General features: G+C 37.8%; 1 protein-coding gene across 1 annotated transcript in view; it reads left to right on the forward strand.

Annotated features, from left to right (window-relative positions):
• Positions 1-19,959, forward strand: part of ANKFN1 (ankyrin repeat and fibronectin type III domain containing 1) — a 104,193-nt gene extending 84,234 nt beyond the window's left edge. The window contains exons 13-19 of the mRNA XM_040530641.1: positions 1,408-1,623; positions 3,740-3,906; positions 5,298-5,448; positions 7,237-7,405; positions 10,860-11,026; positions 14,106-14,322; positions 16,479-19,959. Of these exons, the coding sequence (XP_040386575.1) occupies positions 1,408-1,623; positions 3,740-3,906; positions 5,298-5,448; positions 7,237-7,405; positions 10,860-11,026; positions 14,106-14,322; positions 16,479-17,275 (1,884 nt within the window). The 3' untranslated portion in view covers positions 17,276-19,959. The remainder of the gene's footprint in view (positions 1-1,407; positions 1,624-3,739; positions 3,907-5,297; positions 5,449-7,236; positions 7,406-10,859; positions 11,027-14,105; positions 14,323-16,478) is intronic.
• Positions 19,960-23,390: the final 3,431 nt, after the last annotated feature.

Consider the following 23,390-nt stretch of genomic DNA (forward strand, 5'->3'; position numbering starts at 1 on the left):
GAATTAATACAAAATGTATAGCCATACCACCCAGTGTTACTCAGCTACTGAGGCTAACCTCAACAGGCAGTTAAGAAAAAGAGGATGTGATATATAGACATCAACAGTGTGCTCTGGAGAGGGATGCATAAAGCTAAAGTAGCTAAGTTATGCTGCATAAAGGGCAGTCACTGCGCCCCACTGTGTTATAACCTAGAGGTTATAAATAATTTAACTATTAAGTTTATAAGTAAATATTGTCTGCTAAGTACAGATAAATAAATTCAGGATAATCTATCAGTTTACAATGTCATAAAGTTACAGCACTTCCCTAAATGTACAGTGTGCTACATTGTGAATTCAAGTTCTCATTTTAAACAACCCCCATCCCTATCCAGCTCACTGTAGATCTCTTGAAAAGTCCTGAAGTAATGAGCATATTTTAAATGTTAGGCATTTTTCTTTAAGACATCTGGGAATCTCTTCAGTGGCTGGTCACTGGATTGAATGTGTTTGCACCTATAAGCAGATGCCTTACTGTGTGAGGAAAGGGATTTTGACCAAAATATGTATTTTATGTGGAGCCTTTTAAAATTACTTTTCTTTAATCCTCACATATTTTCCTGGAGAGCTTTGCCTTGGTAGTTTGTTAGATTCTGCTGGTTTGTCTAGCACATTCTTGGTATCTGAAATAAGAGAAAAAGAGTCCGTGTCTCTTCAAATTCCTTTGTGTTCCTTCACAAACACACCCCACAGTTCAGCTCCAGAATTATTTACATTCAATACAGACATGAGTGCCTCTTGCTTTTGCTGCTGAAAATAATATTTTTTAAACAGAGAGAAGAAAATGGAGATGATAGTTAATGACCCTACCAGAAAACATTTGAAGTCTCCAAAATGAATGATGTAGGCATAGAAGAAGAATTTTGTATCTCTGATATGCACTGCATCTCTCATTTGAGCATGCATCTAGCTCTTCAGTAAGCTCAAACCAGAAGGGCTTCATTGATACCAAAGGAATCAACACTAGACCAACACTGAGTGCTTTTGAAAACTGCATCCTTTATCTTTACATAACTAGGCAAAAAGGGGCAGTATAGGTGAATTACTTTGCAGTGTGTCCTTTTACAAAAGTATCGGGTCATAACAGTCTATTTAATGTTCTCCATCAAATGCTGGACTAAACACTACTGGACCAAATACACTGGAAGATCCATAATTCAATCCAGTAACACAACCTAGGGAAAAAACTTTTCCTTTTGCCACTGAATGATGTGACTGTTGGGCAAGGGTTTAAGAAACACTATGTCTAGTTTCTATTGAAGTCAACAGGTCTGACATCAGTGAGCACAAAGGGAAGTTTCAAAAAATACCACCCTCCTGATATGTGATAAATAACTTTCATTTTATAATTTTCTTCTTTTCTAGAATTTGCTGGGAACTCACAACTTAGGCAGAGTTTTTTATGAGCCCATCAAAGATCGACATGGCAATATACTGATAGTTACTATAAGAGAAGTGGAGAGTCTTTATTCATTTTTTAATGGCAAATGGATGCAGGTATCCAAACTACAAAGCCAGAGGAAATCCCTTTCAACTCCAGAGGAGCCAACAGCGTTAGACATTTTGCTTATAACAATCCAGGTAGTGCTTTGCTTCTCTTACTGTGTGTTATTTGCTTTTGTAAAGCCTGTGCCAGAGCCCTGATTTTGGAAGAGTCTTGTAGAATTTCAGGCCTTAATCCAGTGCCCAATAAAACTAATGGCAAGGCTCCCATTGAAAGTAAAGACTTATATTACTTCCAGGGGGGCTGGGATCAGATCCTTAATATGTAAAATATCCATGAGATTCTAAAGAAATCACATCAAAGTCCTAGCAGAGAATGGTACAGTTTCTATCAGTTTCGGGAAGCCATGCTATAGCATTCCTTAGCAAGGGATATAAAAACCTTTAAAATTCTCTGTGATGTTCTTAAGCACCTATACAGATGCTTAAAATTTCTACACTCCATAAGATTTTTCCATTCAAACCTTAACACTAAATCTATGTTTAAAACCTTACTGTTCTACTTAATAAACTTGTTCTGTGGGGTTCAGAGTTCCTTGGAGCCTGGTATAGTTGCTAAAGAATTCTTTACTGACCATAACTCTCCTTTAATTTCCATATAACATGCCCCCATACTTCACATTTAGAACAATACCAAGGTAAGGATTGATCCTAGAGGGTGTTTAGCATTATCAGTTCAGTTAACATCATTGAGAGGTGTGGGTTTTCAGCCCTTCAAGAGTCAGGGTATTTGTAAACTCTTAGTTCAAAGTAAGACTTATATGTTTTCTGTAGGTAACAGCAACCTATTTCTCACAAAACGTCTGTAGCCAGTCTCCCTCTACAACTGAGTGGCATAATTACCCAAAATACTACAACACAAATTATTGTCTTAGTCCCATCTTTTCTCACCTCAGCTAGACAATGACTAATTTTTGAGTTTAATTTTTGAGTTTGAGGCACTTTCTTGGGCAGAGACTGTGCTTTTGGTACCGGAAACTGACAGGCAATCAAAATATGCATTACCAGGTTTTAGGAACGTTAAAAAATTTCCAAAAGACAATAAAACTTACCTGATCTATGTTAGATTTTCTGTATTAAAATGTGTTAGAGGTGTAGAAAAATGTCAATCTGGGCAAAAGTTTTATATTAGGAAACCCAAAATACAGGCCTGATCAGATTTCCACAGAGATCCTAGTGGAAAAAATGTTCCCCTAATGGTTTACACATTCCTATCTAATGCCCACCCTTTCTTGTATTACTTGTTTAATCATCGAATGGGTATTTTGCTCATGAAGTGCTTGTGAAAATGAGGGTCTAATTGCATTGGTCAGAGCCAAGCATAGCACTGGCAGATAATTTGATGGTTCCAAGAGTAAAGGCGTATGGCCAGGTGTCTTAATCCTCACCCACTGCAGAGGCACTCATTTCTAGGATGGCAGCAGACATCATTTTTCTTTAAAGTACGTCTTGGGGACTGCTATACATAGCCTTAAAAACTTCTCCTGCCTTCAGCAAATACACCATCAGTATTAATTCTTTCTGAGCTCTATTTGTTGATGAAGATATTTGTTCACAAAACAGAGCCATTAATTTAACTTTGCAGACCACCAACTCCTATAATTACAGAGATCTTCCTGTTGATAGCAGGTGATACAGAACGGGTTTTCAAGAGATTTAGGTGGTGACTCTACATGCATTTCTTCGGTGACAGTACTGCTTTATGCAGCCTCTCTGTCCCACCTTTCCCAGCAGACAGCTTTTCCCCAATGCCACTCTGGTCCATCTGTGCTAGTTACAAACCAGAAGTGAACCAGGGAACTGACCGGGCTGAAAAACAACCGCTTCTTTTCCTGAAACAGTTCCCTGACCCAGCTCACTGGTAAAATGGTTAGACAAGAGTGCAGAGGTGGGTGCTGTTTAAGCTAGTTTAAATCCAACAGTTGAAGAAGGTTGAAGTTTTTAGTGCCTGCTAGTGCCTCAAAGAGCTTTAAGAACCTGTGTATGGTTTTGAGCAGGAAGTTGTCCAAGTGCATCCAAACTACCAGAGATTATTTATATGCTTAAGCATGTGCTTAAATACTTTGTGAATTGGGAGCACTGTTGAAACAAGAATACAGCTATAAAAGCATTTGTTGCTTTTTGATCCCAAACTCTTCCGCTTATGTGGAAAAAAAATTGTTATTTATATGTAGGACTGTTTTCCTTAAAACAGGACATACTTTCCTATCACAAACGAAGTCAGCAACGCCTTCCTCCTGGCTTATATCTGGGTTACCTTAAACTCTGCAGTTCTGTGGATCAAATCAAAGTTCTCGTGTTGCAGAAGTTGCCTAATGTCCTGTGTCATGTCAAAATCCGAGACAACAGCAACGTCTCCAAGTAAGTGAATATACACGTATTTACACACACATATTTAGAGAGAGAACATTAAGTCTAATGCAATTTGCCATTGGAGAACTGTAGCTGCCAGCAAACTGTGGCTCAGGTGTGTACCATAGAGATCAGTGCTGAACTAAGTAGGTGCACCTGTGTATTTCCAGCAATTCTGAAGGCCTATCCAGAAAAGATACATATGAGCCTGTTAGTTTCTAAGGACAGTATTCTGTGGTTGCTCACATTTTACACAGTGGTAATGATCTTCTATATGTCTTTTGGGAAGATCATAGCCTGATTCAGCTTCCAGTGAATTCAGTGAAATCAATTTTCCCTGACCATGGGGTATTGGTGTTGGTGATTCCTCAGTGTATTCTTTTGTGTAATATCTGGTTTCTCACTCTAATACACAGCAAACATACAGCCTATTTAGACAAATGCTGTCAGCCATTGAACTACTGTGCATCAGAAATGCCATTTTCCATTTGTCCACTGCTTCCCTTATCTATTGGGCATGTGTATGTATTTCCAGTGCCTAGTCCCTGCCCAGTGGGCAACACATTTTATTTGCCCCCCTCCCCCGCTTCTTTTTTTTTGTGGATATTTTTAATCCCATACCATTTCAGCAACCAGCTGAGAATTTTGCATGATTCAAAGAGGAACTGGATATCTATATGGATAACAAGGATATCCAGAATGTAGAAGTTAATACTAACAAAAATTTTGGAAGGAATATGAAACCTACTGTTTCAGGGTTTATAACAATCTCTGACTCTTGAGTTTAAGATCAGATCTTTATTTGGGAGCAGATTGTTCCACATATATTACTCATCTTGCAGTGGGGTTTCTTGTAATTTTTTTCTTGAACGTTCAGTGCTGGATGCCTTTCAAGATTGAATAGTGCAGGGTGAATTAAGGATTTGGTCTTAAAAAGATGATCCGTATGTTTATCAGGTCTAGAATGGATATATGTCAAGCAAAACAAAACAAAACCAGGAAGTTTTTTGGCTCTAGTGCGTACAAGAGAGTTTGTCACAGAAATTAAACCTGCTAATTGTCACTGTTGTCATTTCCTATTCATGTTTTTTAAAATATTTTAGTAGATATGGAATAAAATATGTGGAAAAGAAAACCTGGAGTGAGAAGTCTTAGTGAAATATTTCAAAGGCAGTTTGACTTTCAGATGTTAGAAAGGAATGTTCAGCCTGATGTACATGTGCTAGAAAAATTAAACTTTTCTGACTTAGATTTTTAACCACAAACAATCAGGATTGCACAATTTTAGAGTGTTTTGCTATATGAGGATTAAACTATCAACAGATCCCACATACACTGAATTCCTGCTTGTGCACTGAACTTTTGTTATATTTCTAATTTTAACTCAACTCAACATACAGAGATGAGTGGGAATGGATCCAAACACTTTCTGGCTCAGAATCTGTGGAAAGTATGGATCATACTTCAGACTGCCCTACTCAATTGTTCTTGTATGAGCTCCAGATGGCAGTGAAAGCTCTCCTTAAACAGATCAATCTACCTCTGCATCAGGTATTTTCCTTTGTGGTATTTATCACCCTTTTAAAAACTGATTCTTAAGAACACAACTATAAGCTACAAACAGTGTAACTTTCAAGTAGGAATTAAATCTTAAGGTTGCAAGAAAAGAAAAGCAGAGAAGCTTTCTATCCAATTACTCTATCTGAGGGAGAAAAACACATTCAAGTAAACAGTTATTTTCCCAGATCTTTGAACATATAAGGATTGAGAGACTAATTTTAAAAAGCTTCTATTTTTGCATCTGTTAGCATATTTGTGCAACTTTGGGCAGGTGCAAATACGCACTTTCTCATGAAACTCTAGTAGCTGTGAGCACCTTTACCCAGCTGGCAAAGAAAGACAGGTATTTTCCCAGTGAAGCATGGCAACTGACTGTTCTTTTGGATGTAATGCTGAAGGTGAAAGGCCTGCTGAAGACACAGCACTTTGCAATTCTTTCACACACACATAAACATAAGACTTCTAAAACACATAGCTCCAGATTTCCAGATTGCTGTGGGTGAGGAGAGTTATCTGGCTTCTGGCTTTACATTTAGGTACAAGAAATGCATATGTGAATAAATAAAGAAGTCAGGGAGGATAATCTATGATGTGAAAGATCCATGAAAAAATAAGCTAAGGAGTTTGTTTCTTGTTTACATGAATTCCATTTTATTTTGGTCTACAAGGGTAAAGAGGTCTTACAGTAGAAGTAAATCATCTTTATATTTCATTTCAAGATCTGTTTGTGCAGCTAGAAAGATGTGGCCTTAAAATAAATGAATCTGGTTCTACATTTCTTGATTTTGAAAGGTTTAGGCTTTACTTTTAAAAAGGAATCCATCAGTGCTGCACCTTCTAGCCTAAGAAGAGCCAAGATTCAAGTAAATCCAAAATTAAGACAGATGGTGTGCTGCCTTGTGGTCAGTCAGTAATTCAATAGGGCTCTGTACAGGTCTCTATGCTAGTGTATTTTCTTGGATGTTATAGCTTTTGTGCATCTTTTTTTTTTTTTTTTTTTTTAAGCTAGGGACTAAAGTACTGAAATCAATGTGCAATTTGTTCCTTAGGCTGCAGTTCAGCCAAGCATTTAAGTTCATCTATTGTGCATGAGGGATAGACATAAACATGACCTTGCAGTTAAACAGTTATAAATGTTTTGATGATTCAGGACCAAACTTCTTTGTTAATGAATTGAATTTTTGCTTCAAGAGATTTACTTAGGTATTTTTATTATTTTTGGGGCAAACAGAATCATGGACAGTGACACTGTTGGATACCCAGTGTAAAATGCAGTGCTGCACACAGCAGCTATACAGCAGCCTCGGGCCAAATCCTGCGTGTGCCATTTTCTCCTGCTGCAGCACTTGTTAAACCTTTTCAGTGCTATGTTGAGGGAGAGCTGCATATTTCTCTTAACCAACCCTAAATTGAATCTTAAAGGTTTTTAATTGAATCCATTTTCATGTTTTCACATAATTATGCAATCATAATCTTGAAAAGCACATGGCATGTGATCATTTTCTGCCTAATAAGAAACATAAATGTTGTTTTCAGGGGGGTTGTGCCTGTGTGTGTTGTTTTAATGTGGAACATTGCAGCTTTAAATCTTTATTTTATGTAGTGACATGAACCCACATTTAGAGCCTCCCCCCCCCCAAATATTTATGTTTTATAAAAATTCCGAGCTTGATGTTGTGCAAATTTTCTTTAATGTTTTATATCATTTGGGGTGTTGTTTATATAAGTGCCATGTTGTAATTCTCTCCTATTTCTTCCCCCGCGCGTGTCCCTCTGCAGGCTAAGCACTTCCGTCTGTATACACAGGAGGTGTTGGAACTGGGTCACAATGTCTCCTTTCTTCTCCTGCTCCCCGCCTCAGACGACGTCTGCACTGCCCCAGGACAGAATAATCCTTACACCCCACACTCAGGATTTCTTAACCTCCCTCTTCAGATGTTTGAACTTGGTATAGTAGCTTGCTTCACCTAGAAATATTAACCCAGTCTCCTTATAATAAAATCACAAAGTTGTATCTGTTTTCCCCCTTGTCCCAGTGGAGAGTCAATAAATCACATGATGGCTTTGGCAACAACACTACCTATAACTGTGTACAAGTTATAGAGGGAGCAGAGCAGTTAAAGCATATACTGAAGCAATCATTATTGAAATGCAAAGCATAGAGCAAAGCCCACAGTTATCCAGTATGTCTACAAGCTTATTTGGAAGACGATGTTCTTTAAAAAACAGAATCAAAAAATTACAACATGGCAAGTTTGGAGTGTAAAAGCAGATGCAAAAAAGAACCATCCCTCTAAGTTGTCACAAGAATAACCAGTTTTGAAGAGGAGAATTTTTGCAGTTCCTGCTTACAGATAGTCCTACTCAAGGTCCGACTCCCTCACAACTTTGTGAAAGGTCTGAGTGGAGTTTCTAGTTCAGGGTCATCTCTTTCCTTTTGATTTCTGGAAAAAAAAATGTGGGAGACTCAGTCCTATTGCTGTGGTGCAAGAAAAGCCTGTTTTTGTGAAAAATGCTAAAGTACTAGAGTTGAATCTACTTCTTTAGGGAGCACTGTGCTGTGCTCCTCCTGTTGAACTGCATTGCTGACTAGGTAAGAATCCTCCAAAACAGGGTTTTACAACTGTCTAACTGAAAGCAGAAGATGCTTCAGCTCTAAGCTCCTCTATTTCTCATTTCTTTCTCATTGGTCCACAGAGTAAAGAAAGGCTCCACATGAAAGCAGCCCACAAAGACTTCATAGTTCTTTTTAGAAAGAGTATGATGAGTAAGGGGACTGCTGAGCCTTATGCATTAGTTTCCTCTGTTTCCTTCTGGCCTGTAAAACTGCTTGTCATTTCTTTACTCTGCCTTGGAGAAGAGAGAATGGTAAGAGCCAAAACTGATGGAGACAGTCCACAAGGAGCCACTACAGAATAGGTCTCTAGTGGCAACTGGGTCCTCAGTGATATATCTGTCTAGTGTTTATGTGATACCAATACCATCACCACCACATTTCCTATATGTCATTGCTGAGTGCTGGTAGAGTCACTAATGCGGGGGAATGGTAGCTGGAAATTAATGGAGGGTCTTTCAGCTAAAGCTGTGGTTCTGCAGTCATAGTAGATCTGTGACCGACCATCATCCAGCAGCCCAAATTTGATTTGAATCAGGCAGGAACATATGATTGTGTTTATGTCACATCAGCCAGAGCACACAAAGTGGTGCCCATGACAACTCTAGGTTTTTATCCTGGTTGTGGGAGGACAGATAACAGCTGAGCTGCCATAAAATTATGAGTGGTACAGACAGACAATACGTGAGCTGGTGTATAGTCTGCCATGGCAAAGTTATCCCTTCAACAGAAAACTAACGTAATTAGTTCAGTGCTTTGGGTCACATGGCTGTGGCATTTCATGTGGCTGTAGTGCCCTAGTGCCAGATTTACTGTCTTCTTGACATGCAACCTTGAGGTCTACAATTAGACTCTGTGTATTCAGCATATTATTTCTCCCTATGAGAGGTGACTACTGCATTCACTGTGCAAATTAATGCACAAAGTATATTCATCTCTGGTGTAATCCATCTTTGTATTAGAGGTCTTGCAAACTATTTAACTCCCATCACGTGGTACATAAACCATGGGCAGGAGCCATGCTCACTTCTGGAAGGTAGTTTGCACTGGGCTGACAAATCAATAGACACCAAGCAAGATGATGTGGTGCTGATAAACATGCAACAAAGTAATCTCTAAAACATCAGTCTGGGTGTAGACCTCTCTGTTTAGAAATGTTGCTGCAGTGGGGAAGCAATTCATGTCAGAGAGAACAGTATGGAAAGCTGAATTTTACCTCTTTTTTTTTTTTTTTAAAGTAAGCAGTCATCTGGCCAAAGGCAGATGACATTTTCTATATGACTTATTATATATGTATCCCTGATGTTCTATAAAGTGACTGTGATTCACATCTCAAATATTAGAAGCTTCCATTCCCCATTAGCTGGTGGCTACCAACTATATAATTGCATAACCACAAAAGACTATGTTGAAGTAACATTTGTTAAAGTAACATTAAAGGGTCTGACTTAAAACCACAAAGGCTAGAAACTTCAGCACTGAAGCTGAAACCGCGGCTGTAATTCACTCAAGAGTCCACCACATATGGCATATATACTGTAAGACCACACACTATTCAGACTAGATCCCTGCAATATCTAGGCATCATTGGGAAACCAGAAGGTAGAATTCTTTCTTCCACTCTCTCTCTTTTTTTTTTTTTTTTGGTGAGATTTCTGTGTTCAGATTAGGCCTTTATTGTTACATTAATCATGTTTCTGTGATCAGATCTCTTATTTTGAGAAATTCTTAACTTTTCTTCTCATGTTGTTTGCAAGGAATAAATAGATCTGGGGCACTGTTTTTATTTCTGTTTTAATATTTGTGATAAGAAGAGTGTATGCATTTGCACTTGAAATACCCTGAAAAATATCATGCCCCAATCCAGAAAAGTAGCAGTATCCAGCTGCCATTCACTGCTATAATAAGATCATGATGTATGCTTGCAATGAATGGGGAAGTATTTCTGAAAACTTGGTCTCCCTCAGCAAGATTCATATGTCTATACTGCAGTTTGCAAAGATAACTGGCAAGTTCTGTCTGAGCAAATGCAGGTTCTGGAACAATATAGCTTTAAGAGGCCAGGTAAATTAACATTTGTGAAGCTCCGTGGCTTCATAGCTGTTCTGTCTCTTAGCTCTTTCAGAGGTAGCTCACATAGCTCTTTGCTACCGCGAAGTCAAATTACACAAAGCAAGATGTCAGTCTGGAGCTTTCTGTGTTACTCTTTTGCACAAGAATTCAGAGGATGCTATGTGATAACACCTATCCAAGTTATAATTGTTTCACTCAAACTGTGATATCACTGAAATGTTTTTAATGCTGCCATTTACATTTGAGTTACTGATTTATGTTAGCCTAGGCCAAAAGAAAGTTATCACCTTCCAAAATGATACTTTCATTCTGAAACACTCAATTTAAAAACAAGCAAACAGACAAAAAGATGGGTTCCATTTTACAATCATGTCACTGCTTGCTTGATGAAAGAAATGATGAGCCTCAGAAAAAACAGCCTTGCTGATTTAAGCTATCATGGGCAACATAGCCTCTGCAGTTGCATACTAAGAGCCTGATTATCCCTTCACATAGATATAAATTAGAAATGACTCTTTTGAAATCGATGAAGTAACAGAGTAAGTCCAGTGTAAATGAGAGGAGAGTTAGAGCCTGTGTTATTTATTTCTAGCTTAAAGTAACCCATCCAGAGAGTTAGTAATTACATTTAATAAAACGTGTGTTCTGAAAGCTAAGGATTTCATATTTCATAACCAGAATATAAGTGTTTCCTTTGCACTTGGTCTTTTCACAGTTCATTTTTGCTGTTACAAGGAAAAATTTATAAGCCTGTATTGCCGCCTTTCTGCTGTCATAGAGCTGGACTCTCTGAAAACCCAGCAATCCCTAAGGGAAGCAATTTCAGACAGTGAAGTCGCTGCAGCCAAACAAAGACACCAGCAAGTTATAGACTACATACAGGTAATAGTCTGTTTCTGACTATTCCAATGAGATTTTAAGGTGGCTTTCTTAAAAATTGCATAAGGCTGTAATGTGAAATCTAAATGGAGAATTATTTACAGACATCATAAAAAGAGCAGTTGTATCAAAAGTGCAATTCTGCTTTTATGAAATTCAAGCCCAGAACATGATTTTCTTAGTTGTTGCTTTTATACAAGGATTTTTACGGGTAAAATCAAATGACAGTCATACTAGACTGTTATACAGAACTGTGTCAGTCTGCTTGTAAAACTCACTCTCATCTAATGCAAGGTAAGCTAGTGCCTGGCTAGTACATGGCATTCATTTGGGTAATAGTTTTTCTCTGTCTTAGGGGATTGAGGATATTTTTCACCACAATAAATTGCCAATTAAAAAAAAATAAAAATGAAAATTCATCTTAGGTTGTAGAAACAATCTTTATCAACAGTATCACAGGGAAGAAAGCAGCTCTGTGTTAAAGATGGCAAGCTAACCCTGGAAGCGTTCGTACATCTGTACAGCACAGTGCAGAAATATTGCCTCAGTCCCCCAGTTATCTGTCTTTCTACAAGTGAGGTGCAGATCAGTTTACAGCTCTATATTCTTAATATACAAGCAACCTTCTGTTGAAATAGGGGCCAAGACAACCACTTATTGATAACATGTTTGGCCCTCCATAATTATGAACAAGATGATAATATCTCTGTTCCTCCTTTTTCTGAATTCATATCCCCTTTGTCTTATCTGCTTTAGAGCTGTTGGAAACCTGCAGGGGAGCAGAGAGAAATATACCATTTTGCTTGCACATCCCCACTATCTCCATCCTTCTCATCTTCCTATTCTCACACTTAGAAAATCTGTTTTCTCCCAAGCGTGCAGGAGCATCTGCAAACTTTTTACTCTTCACATCAAAAATAAATGTATGTACATATACACTGCATAGGCAGTTCTATGTTCCTTTTCTCCAGTGTCTGAGTCACATACATATGCTGGGAAAATATGGGAGAATATTTTAAACTTCAGTGTTTTGTGCTGAATTATTGTGACAGTGTATTAGCCTTGTCAGGTTTCCTCTCAAATGAAAACCAGCTGTATTCCACCTATTGGCAAAAATATCTCAGCCTACCACATACCGCAATCTTCAGTGGTGACCACAAAACCGCGAGAGCAGTTCTGTGATCCTAGATCTAAGACAGTGTTGAAGTTACTACACAGACCAAACATTGTAAAGAGCAAGGGAGTCTATATAAATGCAGTTCTGAAAAGGAGTCAGATGGCAACTAAAAAGTTAAAAACAACAACAACAACAACAACAAAAAACAGCAGATAAGCAGATAAGATAATCAGTATCTTTACCAGAATGTTAGTCAGTAACACAAGAAATTTACAATCACTGAAACTAAAATTGAAGTTAAAATGTAATTTACAGGGCATAATGCTTCAAATGTTCCTAAATTATTTAAGAACTACACTTCATTAAAATGACTGGTTCATTGTACTGTAAGGCACTACAGAGTGGCATCAGGGAGAGAACCAACAAGATTTACATTTTCATAAACTGGAAGCAGTATGATTTTGTTTGGAGTTGAAGGAGGATTACAGAAAGAAAATATAAGATCCTCAAAATCAAATATGTGAGAAGTTTGCTAACTGGACACACAATTGTATTTTATTCATGGAGCTATGCTGAAGTCTTGAAATTAAAGCAGATTATGGATGAAGCATTTGCTTTTCTTATCAGTATACATTCTTAGCCCAAATTAACTCACTGGCAAGGCTTGCACTGACATCATTGGAGCCAGGATTTCACCTCTACATAAAAATGGACATACTAGGTTAAAATAGCTATCCAGTTATCCTATCTCCAACAGGGCTCTGCAAGAAATACCCTAGCTATTCTGGCTAATCTGCAGTATCCTTTGGCAAGAAATCCACATTATTATGCTTTTTGTGAAAAATTATCTCCAGCTAAGAGGATGTGCTGGACAACTGGTCTTAGAATATATCAGTTTACAGTCTCCTTTTTTCATTGATCCCTCAGTTATTTCCCTTTTGATAATACTCACTGCACAAAGTACCACTCACTTTTGCCTGCCCATTTACTGACCCAAGGCTGTTTGTCCTTTATATTCTTTCAGAATGTAGGTTGTGTAACTGCAAGGTAGTTTCCTTTAAACACTGCAATATTAATATGAAGGCTCACTGCTTTAGATGCAGAAGCTTCTGCAAGAAGAGAGGCACAAGGGAAGCTCTAGAAAGGATACCGCAGCAGATGTATATTATATTCACAGCTATATCTCATTCACTGATTGCAGCAACATTTACTCAGTCGTCAAAGATCTTGAATTGCGTGAAGAAATTTAAAGTCTTCATTATCAGAAGACTCACAAGATGCACATTAAACAGCGTCTTTGTATAGATATTTAACGCTGTATCCTGACATTGATTTAGGCACTTGTCTCTTATTGCCATCAACAGGCATGAGTTAGAACTGTCCTAGTATAGATTTATACTGTTAAAATGCATACAGGCTAAAAAGATAAGGGAGCAGACGTGCAGTTTGTCTCACAGGTTTGCTGCAACCCTTCATGCATATACACATGCACATATATTCTTCTGTTCAAAAACAGGGTTTGACCTGAGCATTCTGCTTTTGAACATAATCCTGGGTTCACAAGAATCCTTGAGACATCTTGATTTCATTCCAATACAAAACAAAACTGACTTTCAAGTGTGCTACAAAATTAGTCAAACTTTATGCTCCATCAAAAGACAATTATTTTTTTCTGTGTCAGAGCTTAGGCCTAGATTCATCCGTCCTATCTCCAAGTTCTTAGTTGAGGTACCTAATTTAAAAGTCTGGTCCTAGGCAGACCTTGCAGTGCTGAACGAGAAAAAGCACCTAACCAAAGGCAGTTCAGACCATCTAAAATCAGAAGTCTCCTGTCAGGGAGCCTGCTTGTCTGCTGTCTGTTGGCAGTGACTACTCACCTACTTAGGCACTTGAAACTACACACTTACACAAAATTAATATACAGACTTAATTGTAGTTTTTCATCATTTCTTTTTTCCTCAAAAGCAAATTGATGATATCTGGAGGGAAATGAGATGGATCACAGAAGCACTGCAGTATGCCAGATACAAGCAGCCAGCAGCTGGCCTACCAATAAAGAAGCTTGTGAATCTTTCAGAACACTCTCAAAAGAAAATCAGTTCAACCTCTTCACATCTAGATTGTCTTCCTTCACCGCCCCCCTCACCTGAGGCTAGAAGCCAGAGGAGAAAAGCTGTGAGTGGTAAGAGAATTTTGTTTGTTCATCAAGCAAAATTTTTGAACTCACTTTTAATTATAACAGTTCTTGAATTTCATTTTATAAAAGGAGTAATTTTTTCCAATACCTGCCAAGGTTATTTTAACAATCAATTTGCCACTTACTATCCTGAGATCCTTCTATAGCCTTTACTTTTTTTTTTTTCCTTTCAGCTACTCAGAATAATTGCTCATCATCAGCCAACTTTATCATCTCACTATTACAGATCATTTAATGTCCTGTCACTGACTTCTCCACAATTAGTAAAGCCCATCCATAGTGAAAGCTGCCTATTCCATTTGTTGTCTTCACCAACAATCTGCTATTAATATATGGAAGGGGCTTTCCCTCTTTCTCAATTACAGCTTCATTTCTTAAGAATCTTTGGTAAAGAACCTTCTCAAAAAGCTCTTCAGATATGTAAGGATGCCTACATACTAGTGCTTCTTACACTGTGCATATGTTCACAGCCTTACTAGATTGGTGAGATATAAATTACTAAACAAAAGCTACAAATTCTTTATCATCATTCACATATTTGTCTGTTCTTTATCATAGTTTCTAACAATTTGTCCAGAATCTAAGTTAAACTTTTCCATAATATCCATTTCTCACCTTCTGTTTCTGTGATAATATAGCCATTTTCTTTCCATGATTTGACCACTCCTCTGCTTTGGAGCAATTCATTCTTATGCTCCTCTTGCTTTGTTTTGATAGAGCAAATTTTAGTGCCAGTAGTCCAGTTTGATTCAACAGCCGTTTTCACATACCTCAGTGCTCTCAGTGCTTTAGCCAAGCACTTTCAAACACAAAATTACACAAATAAGTACCCACTTCATTGGCCATTATTGCTTCTCTGAACAGCTGGAAAATTAAACTGATGAAAGAAATAGATCACAGCGACTAAAAATGAAACAACTTAAACAGTAGCACCTAATTTGCTAACAGAAGAAGGACTTTGCATAAAAATGTAAGCCCTTATTCTTCTGAGCTGTCTATAAGCAATGAATAAATGAAACAGTAGAAACAAAAGCAATAGATGCTGCATTATACAACAACCATGACCATTTTGGTAATAATAATTTGTTTTATTTTGTTTTTTCAAATTGGCACTTTCTTACAGTTAAGAAAAAAATATAAATCTACTCTGATTAGACTAGGTTAAAAAAAAGAAAAAAAAAAAAAGAAAGAAACCCAAAGATGATAGTGCTTTGATTCTTTCCATTACATGGTGGTGTTCTTTCTCAGCACCTTGTGCTAAATTTTCCCTGTATTACAGATCATGAACACAGAATAATCCTTAGCTCTGGCACCATGTAACCTACAGCATTATCTTGCCCTGCACGGGATTGATTCTTTATTGTTGCACTATACTGTAATTTATACTAGGTCAAAGTGAATAGCCAGCACTGTATAAAATCTACAGGCTTTTTCTTTGGATCTATTACAAACTATCCACAGCTATGGAGCATCAATCTGTTCTATCACATATGCCACTATTTATTATGTTATTGGTCTTTCAGTAGCCAAAGGACAGCAGAGATTTCAATGCCAGTGTGAGTTTTTTTCAACAAAATTCACATTTGAATTGTGTGTGTCTGGTTTTGGGCTTGAACATACATAATTAAGCCAACAGGGAAAAAGGTAGTTTTGCTCATCTACCTCCATGCCTTGCCTCAAGCTTCTGGTATATAAATGCACTTGCACCCTACTCACAGACAGAGAGAGGTATCAATTCGCAGTAACTCAACCAACATCTTTAATAAAACCAGAACCTGGATTAGATTTTCTTTGTCTCCCAAATAGCCAACCCTATGAAATGTGGTGAAGGCAAGGTAAAAGAAAACACATCCTTTCGGAACTTAATTCCAATTCCAATTCAAATTCTTCCGTCTGTTTAGTTAATAAATGAATCCTCTCTGCTTTTCTTAATTCTGCCACCACCTCTGTAACACATCTGTAAAAACTCCCTGACTAGTCTTTTCTGTCACCTAGGCCCATACAAAATTCTGCAGAGGAAACAAATGTATATTTTCAGGACTGTAGATATTATTCTGAATTAAGAAAAAAATACATAAATGACAGGTAAGCAGTTTTTCCCTTGTGCTCGTCTTCTTAGTGTTAATGAGTTCTTCTTGCAGATTCCCAGCCCTGCTCAGATGAAGAAGGCTGCTCTGAAGTATTCCTTCCAACTGACAGTGACTATGATTCCAGCGATGCATTAAGCCCCAGAGAATTAGACTTGATTTACTCGTCCTCACATGACATATCCCAGCAGGCAGGCAGTGGCCTGGGTGGTAGTGCACCTGATGTTCTCCAAGTCCATGACATGAAGCCTTGCCTAACATTGAAAGAAGGCCTGACAGAGTGTAGTGCCTTTGATATTAATGCTGAACATTGCACAGAGTATATGAGCAATCTAACAATGTCAGGGAATACATCAAAAAGCATAGACAAGTCCTCTAGCTCCAAGCAGCCATTGAGCTTTTTAGGGAAAAAAAAGCTAGGGAAACATCAACATTACAACTACTTCAGCAGGCATCATCGTTGGCTGCGTGTGCACAGCGAGACACAGTCTGCCTCTCTGTCTGAAGGCGTATATACTCAGCATCTCATGAGATCTTCAGATTTATCTCAAGAACCTACCTCCAGTGAGCAGTTACAGATTCCCATTGATGGATCTCGGAGCACTTTCTTACCTCATGCATCCAGCCTTCCAGAAGATGGAAAAGGCAAGTATGAGGAATCGAGGCAGAATGTCCATAGGATATATGTGGAACCTTATAAAACAACACTTCTGAGTGAAGAGGACAATTCCTGGGGAGCGAGCATGCAGTCTGTAGAACATAAGGATGTGCACAATGCTATGCAACAGAAAATGGATCCAGATGATCAGTTGGGTTCTGCTGTCTCAGAAGCATTCAGCAGCACGCTTTAACCCCAGACTTCTACATTGCTTGCCATTGCTCCACAAGGAGATAGTGAGCATCATACAAATAGGGCCATGCTTTCAAAATCACTTGTAAAAATCCAGCTTCTGAAAATGGCAACTTGTGTCACTTTAAAGAATCCTAATCATTTGACTTCATCACCAGATATCTGGTCTTACAGTGGTATCTGTCACGATGCAAGAATTATTATTTGCATTGGCAGTTTTGCAGGTAGGGTCCTAACAGTCACCACATAGCAGAACACTTCGTGGATGCAAATCTAGTAATCAGTTTTTGCAGTTCTCTTGATTTTCACCTATCTCCAAGCATGCAAAATTTTAAGCATGAGTGGTTCTGACTGCAATGTAGCAGACTCTGTAACATCCTTGGTGTCCTCATGTTAGGACTGTGTCCTAATATTCTATTAATGTGTTTTCCACCATTTCCTATATTTTTTTCTATTTCTCAGCCCTCCTGAATATATATAGGTTGCATGTAACTAAAGTGCTAACTGATCTAGTAATATAATTATCCCAGAGTTTCTAGCCAGTTACAGAGAAGTGAAAATACAAAAGTTATCACTGATATTGCATGCACCATCTCTGAATGCTGCCAGAGCCTGATATAATAATTATCACACTGTTTGAGGTGTGGGCATTTTTTTTTCTTTTTTTTCTTTTTTTTCTTTTTTTTTTCCTTCAGGAGCTTAGATTTCAAAAAAGGTGGCAGGCTATTTTAAAGGCTTAAAAGGCAGTCAACCTTTGAGGTCAAGAACAGACAGAATGAAGCTGAGCTCTGAATGAATAATATGCATGGTCTAAGTAAGATCAAAGTGAAGGTTGGTCTTTTCTGCTGCCCAGCACACAGGAGTACATTTCTTTATGTTGCAGGCACTCTCAGGCAGCCTTTAGAAAGAAATGCACCTACTTTTGTTCCTGAGTATTCAGTGCATATTCAGGGGTATTTGATCTCTATGTCTGAAATTGGTATATTCTGGCAATTCCAGTTAGGGAAATTTGGGGTGCAGTTTGAATCTAAGATTTTTCATTTGTGCCACTGATAAATATTAATATCACAAGCAGGGTAGAAGATGGTGTTCTAGCACTCCATGTTTGTCTAAAGGCAGATCACAGTGAGTCACGATTTTGTCCTTTGCAACTAGAATAAGACTTATAGTACTACAGAAGATGATCTCAAAAATGAATGAGAACCATAACATTTGAGTCACTGAGAAATGAACTAATGTAGAGAGAAACCCCAGCTGTTGCACAAGCTTTAATTTTTCTTAAACAGTTCTTGAAGTTTAATTTTATAGGCCACATTCCTGCTGGTTAAATTCCCTCACTCCATGTTTGTGCAGCCTTCTACCTTTCAATTTTTCAGCCTCCAGGTGGATACATTCTAAGGCCTCCAATAAAGAGATTTGAGTTAAATAGTTGAGTTTACAAGTCCTTGAGGTGAAGGTAAGGATTTGGGCCCATGATCTGTGGTCCTTATTAAAATAGCACTTCCATAACCCCAGTGCTATTAAAATCCCTGTGAACTCAATCCATAAATTCAAAAATAAATGTTATTCACTATTTCATGCTTGGTCAGTATGCAGAAGCCAAGAAGAGTCCTCGCAGTGATATAAGGGCAAAACCTTTCTATAAGAGATTTACATTTTTAAATTCTCTTTTTTTGGGGAGAGGGAAGTTAGCTTTTTGCACCAAAAATATTCATTACCTGGTCCAATTCTCAGTGAGGATGGAAAGACTGCCGTTCACCTCCACAGGCTTTGAATGGGACCCATACTGAAAATTCCTGTGGGTGAGAAGATGGGGGAGCAGAAGTGTCAGTGCCAACTTGCAGCTATAAGGACACACTGTGTACGTTTTATGCCACATGAAATTGCACGGGAAAAACCCAACTCACAAACCATAGCACCAAAAGTGATGTTTTACTGTCACTGAAGGCAGCAACAGCTTGTTACATTAGATTACGTTCATTAGCAGAGGGCTTTTTACCAGGGAGAGCCAGAGCAATGTTGTATTCAGAAGTCAAAATAATTTCCATTGTTTTCTAGTATACAGCATCGAGCCCATGCTCCCCTAACCTGTTTAGCCTCTAAGCAAAACTGCCATGTAACTGTTTATTAAAGAATAAAAATAACAATATACTGAGGCCATATGTTTTTGCAGAAAGTGAAGAGATAAAAGAAGATGTTCCTAAAATGAAACCCACCTTGCTTTGCTTTGGCTCTTCAGGAAAAAACAAAACAAAAAAACCCACCACCAACAACAAAACAAAACAAAACAAAAAACAGTGAGGGCAAGAGTAGTAAAATCTACAGCAGAAGAACTGGTACACACTGCTGGGTAGATAAGGATGTAAAAATCTGTTATCTACTCCTGGTGCTGGGCTTTTCCAGAAGTAGTCAAGTATCTAATAAAGAGCTGGATTTTTTGCTGGCAGAAAGGGCTTGTCTTTATCATAATTTTGCCTACATGCAAGCGCTAAGACAGAATTTGAATCTAGGAGTGCAAATGCCAGCCACAGTCTACACCATCTCGATTTTAACCTTGTTATATGGAAGTGGTGTTTACGTGATGTCAATGAGGCATACTTCCTTGATCCTATTGAGGCTCTTCCAAAGCTTTAACAGTCAAAATAGTAAACGATAGTTCTGACTTGAAATACTTTTGGTTATAAAGCACTGAGTTATCTTTTGAAAGATATATATATCTTTAAATCTATATACAGATTTGTCTTTGTTCTAAATTGCTATTCCTGCCAATTCAGTGAGTCAGCGTAAAGCAGCTCCTTAAAAGAATAGTAATGAACACCCAGAGATAAATAGATAGTAGAAAGAGATTTCTTTCAAGCACTGTCATAATACTAATCATAATACTTCTGTGGTTCTCTTAGGAAGATCACTCTCATGTTTCACAAGCAACTACAGCAATTCAGAAGAATCCTGTGAAATTCAGCACTTTTATCCCCACTTCAAAGAGGCACAGAAGGATTCAGTGACTGCTCTGAGTAGACCTTAGAGTAAAGGCTCAAAGTAAGGAATCAAATTAAAATTAAGAACGTAGACCATTGCTTTAATCACTAGGAATCCTTCCTCCAACCGGAGCTAGGGTCCCTCCCTGAGGATTCTTGCACAGACACAGGAAACACTGAGGCTCAGAGCCCAGAGCGTACTAGAATTCTGTGAGTCAGCAAACAGCTCATTCAACTGAGTCAGTACCCACTTACATCAGCTGAAGCTCAGCTGTGAAGTGGGTACTTAGGTTTTGCAAACTTCTGGATATCTATCTTTCTTATTCTTACATCTTGGTACAGAACTTTTGTCCTGTGTTTTTCAGGCAGTTTATCTTTGCCTAGGTTGAACCCAGTCCCTCCTAATTTCTAGGCATGACTTGACTGGCCAGAAAAAAACATAATGCTTAAACATTATAACCCTACAAAAAAGCAGTAGACCTATATCTCCTGCAGTCTGCAACATTCCTGTTTCTGCTGGTAGGAAGCTAGATATAGGTAAACTGCAAGGTTTACACTAACAATTCTTTGTGTATACAAAAAGGCAGACTGCTTGTGGACAGTTTGATTATACCTGTGGCTAAAAAGCCTTTATTTCCCATACTTGCATGTGTTTTTGCTTTGCCTTTAGATATTAATAAACAATTCGATTTTCTATACAGTAAGGGCACACAGAGAAATCTATAAATTAATACTTCATTGCTGAAGTATGCATATTTTAAATACAGGCATTAAAGGGGGTGCTAAAGGACGTAATATTTTATCTTGAGCATTTATGTTTAGAGTGTTTTGGAAAGAGATGGTGCATCTTTACATTTCGTATGGTATAAAGAAATGCATTAAGTTGCTGGTCAACTCATTTTAAGGTGTTCAAACACATGGCTCATGACTGTTACGTAAAACTTCAATACAGCCTTATTAACAACAAGGGTATAGTGTATTTGAAAATATGGTATACAACTTGGAAACTTATTCTGAATTTCTCTGAGGTGTTGAACTTTGCCATCAGCAAAACGTATTTTTAGAAAAGGGGCCTTGAATTTTCAGACAACAGAGACTTCATCAACGTAGGTCTCTGATTTTTCTACTACAGCAAAACATTAAATAGCTAGAATGCTTTATTTTTAAATATAATTTATCTTCTGATTTCATGAAGGAGAATTCATAAGGCTAAATCATGCCCAGACGTGTGAGGCAGAGCTGTTGGCCAGTATATTTTCTGCAAAAACCAAGAGCAACATTCCCCAAGAAGGGCTGAAGAGTTATACTCCGGAAATGTGCTCTGGCCAGTAGTTTGTCCCTCTTCTGTGCAGACACAAACTACATGCATCTCTTCTAAGTGTTTGCAAAGTCACTAGGATTTTGTTAATTTTCTTGTTGATTTTACTGGACTTTGGAGCAGGCCCCATATACTTTTGGAAGCTGTGTAGGTGCTACTAGCTCGGAGCTCTTACCCAGTTTACTGTCTCTCATACTGTGCTTTAGGGATGATGTAAGAGTCACGCTAGAATATTTTCCTCAGCCTTTTTGTATCACAGCATCTTGGGCAAGATTTAGCCTTTAAACCAGTCATCCTATAGAAGGGTAAAGTGTTATTAAGCTTTCTGTGACTAGGCTACATAAAACCTCCTATTTTGTTGATCAAATAATAACAGATTTTTTATGTTTATTATTATTTTTTTTGAAAAGTTACATGATCTAAAATAAGAGAAAGTGATTGGTGTAGCACTAACTGATCTACTTTCAAACTGTGAATTGTAGTAATTTATTAAGCAGATTTTAAGGTAAACATGCAGACTTTTTGTGTTTTACTTTATATAAAGGTCAGTTTGGGCCCAATTCTGCTCTTGTTGGACCTCATTCAAGGTTCTTTTGCACCATTGTAAATCAAGAGTAGTTCCACTGAAGCTGAGTCAGGTATTCATCAACTTGTATAAATCAGCAGAGCTCCACTTACTCACAAGGCTGGCTCAATACCAGCCGAGGATCTGCATCAGTTGAGTCATCATAAAAACAACACAGTTACACTGGTGTAAAAAGTGGTACATGTAAGGAAGACAAAAGGGTTTTTATCTCATGGAATATTCCCCTGGATGTCAAAGACACTGTTGTCTGAGAAGGGCTCAGAGAGCGAGCCCACCCTGCTGCTGTGTGGTACTGGGAAGGAAACACATAGGGCATAACATACTGCTACATTTTATAATAGGGACCAAATTTCTCCCCCATATTATGCAAATGAATCCCCTACTGAATGCAATGGGAGTTCCAGTTATTTCACTGAAAAAAATGAAGACTGTTTAGGGTTATTGGGGGCCTGAGGGAGGGCAAGAGGGGTTGTTTGTTTTTTTCCCCTCAGAGAAAAAGTAATTTAAGTGAAATGTGCAAGGCAGTGTTTAATTGCTTCCTGCCTTGTTTGTACATAGCAATTTGGCTGTTTATTGGTTGTCTTTGTTCAGATTTTTATTGTAACTTGTTGCTATATATGCAACCAAGCGTATGTTAAAGTTTAAACTTTGGTACATAAATAATGCACAATTTTATGTGCTTTAAAACTTTGTAAATATATAGATGAACAATGTATGTTGTGCTAACTGTGATCTAGGGACTTGACACAACAATATTTTCATGCATATGTACCTACAAATGGTTTGAAAATAGCAAAATATATATTGAGGATGGCCATGAGCCAAGAGTAAATGAGTGCCGTATGACTCATGCTTCTTTAATAATTCCTGAAAGAGGCATGTATAGTACATAAAATAGACAATAAAAATAATTTTCAAGACTACAAATATTTTTTATAACTTCAGATATTAAATACTATTTTAGAAAAAAGATTGGTTGGTAAAAGAAATCTTAGGTTTATTCAAGTGAATCATTGTCATAAAAATGTTCTTAACAGAATTTTTTGTTTGATCTAATATCATAGAAACCTAGCTCTTTTAAGCTTTAGAAGACCTGAAGTGCTCTTGCATTCTTACAGCTCCTATGATCTACTAAAATCATGTACTTCAAGTCTTCTCCCTCATTAACAAAAATAAATGCTAGTCTATGCATTCACATAATCCTAAATACCATGTGTACTTCTGTATAATCTTT

Source organism: Cygnus olor, chromosome 18 (assembly GCF_009769625.2).
Source record: "Cygnus olor isolate bCygOlo1 chromosome 18, bCygOlo1.pri.v2, whole genome shotgun sequence".
NCBI classification, from domain to species: domain Eukaryota; kingdom Metazoa; phylum Chordata; class Aves; order Anseriformes; family Anatidae; genus Cygnus; species Cygnus olor.